Source organism: Passer montanus, unplaced genomic scaffold, assembly GCF_014805655.1.
Source record: "Passer montanus isolate IOZ18808 unplaced genomic scaffold, ASM1480565v1 scaffold2741, whole genome shotgun sequence".
In the NCBI taxonomy this organism is placed as follows: domain Eukaryota; kingdom Metazoa; phylum Chordata; class Aves; order Passeriformes; family Passeridae; genus Passer; species Passer montanus.
Window position 1 is genome coordinate 1 of NW_024367419.1, and position 1,645 is coordinate 1,645.

General features: G+C 55.4%; 1 protein-coding gene across 2 annotated transcripts; it reads right to left on the reverse strand.

Moving 5' to 3' along the window:
• Positions 1 to 6: 6 nt before the first annotated feature.
• LOC120503959 (zinc finger protein 239-like) lies at positions 7 to 1,639 on the reverse strand. 2 transcript variants are annotated; one of them, XM_039713053.1, is made up of 2 exons: positions 784 to 1,639; positions 7 to 699 (listed from the first exon to the last, which is right to left on the reverse strand). In XM_039713053.1, exons 1-2 carry the CDS (start codon positions 1,392 to 1,394, stop codon positions 321 to 323), a joined length of 990 nt encoding a protein of 329 aa, XP_039568987.1. In that variant the 5' UTR covers positions 1,395 to 1,639; the 3' UTR covers positions 7 to 320. The 2 variants fall into 2 exon arrangements, with proteins under 2 accessions (XP_039568987.1, XP_039568986.1); XM_039713052.1 differs by having other exon boundaries at positions 7 to 1,639.
• Between the last annotated feature and the right edge of the window lie 6 nt (positions 1,640 to 1,645).

A 1,645-nucleotide genomic window follows, 5' to 3' on the forward strand; every position in this document is an offset into this window, starting at 1 on the left:
CAGCAGAAGATAGGATTGAATGCAAGTTTATGGGGTTGCAAGTTGACAAATCTGCTCTCCCCAAGGAATTCCCACTCTTGGTCTGTGTCCCAATGGATGTTCCTGCTGCTGGGTTTATCTAGGTGCCCCCAGGGAACCAGGAAGATGTGGAGCCTCCAAGCCAGGTGTCTTCCCAACACGCATCACCAGGACCACAGATCACCAGGGCTCTGCCCAACGGGGGTCACTGGGGATCATCCAACGCGGATCCTACCATGGGGGATGGAGCTGGAGCAGCGCACGAAGCTCTCCCTGCACTCGGGGCACTCACAGGGCTTCCCTTAGTGGCACCTCCGTTGATGTTGGGTCAAGTTAGAGCTCTGTGAGAAGCCCTTCCCACACTCCCCACACTCGTAGGGCCTCTCCCCGGTGTGGATGCGCCGGTGCATGGTGAGGGTGGAGTTTCGCTTGAAGCCCTTCCCGCAGTCGGGGCAGCGGAAGGGCCTCTCCTCTGTGTGAATCCGCTCATGTACGAGGAGACTGGAGCTGATATGAAACCTCTTCCCACACTGGGGACACTCATAGGGTTTCTCCCCAGTGTGGAGGAGCTGGTGATTTCTCAGGGCGGAGCTCCATCCAAAGCTTTTCCCACATTCCAAGCAGGTGTAGGGCCGGTCCCCCGTGTGGCTCACTTGGTGGCGAATCAGGGCCCTGCTTTCTCTGAAGCTCTTCCCACACTCCCCACACTTGTAGGGCTTTTCCCCAGAGTGGATCCTCTCATGATTCCTCAGGACAGAGCTGCGCCTGAAGCTCTTCCCACACTCCCCACACTTGTAGGGCTTTTCCCCAGAGTGGATCCTCTCATGATTCCTCAGGCCAGAGCTGCACCTGAAGCTCTTCCCACATTCCCCACATTCATAGGGCTTTTCCCCAGTGTGGATCCTCTGGTGTTGCAGCATCGTGCCCTTCTGCTTGAATCCCATCCCACATTCCCCACACATGTAGGGCCGGTCCCCGGTGTGGATCCTCTGGTGTTGCATCAGGCCGCCCCCCTGGCTGAAGCTCTTCCCACATTCCCCACACTCAAAGGGCTTTTCCCCAGTGTGGATCCTCTGATGTTGGACCAGGTTGCGCTTGTAGTTGAAGCTCTTCCCACATTTCCCACACTCATAGGGCCGTTCCCCAGTGTGGATCACCTGGTGCTGGATCAGGTCAATGCGCCGGCTGAAACCCTTACCACATTCCAAACACTCGTGGGGCTTCTCCTTGCCATGAGGCTTCTCCACCAGCTCTGAGCTCTGCCTGGATCTCTGGCCGCCTTTCTGGCTCAGGGGGGCTCTTTCCTCCCTGCAGCTCCCTGGGCTGGGTTTGCAGCCCCTCCTCGTGCAGAATCTCCAGGGCTTTTCCTCCTCCATCCAGGCACACCATGGGAATGAAAAATCCTGGTTTGGGGGAAAATACGAGATGAGAGGGCCTCGGGCTCCTTGCTGCACTTTATCTCATGAAGTCCTTGGGCATCTTGTGTGTGTAAGAATCACCAAAATACTAAGACTGAGCTGAAAAATCCTCTAAACATCAAGACAGAGATCAAAAATTCCACAAACATCATTCAGCATCAGGATTCAGTAAAAAACCCTTCCAAAACATAAAGATTTAGCCCCCACAA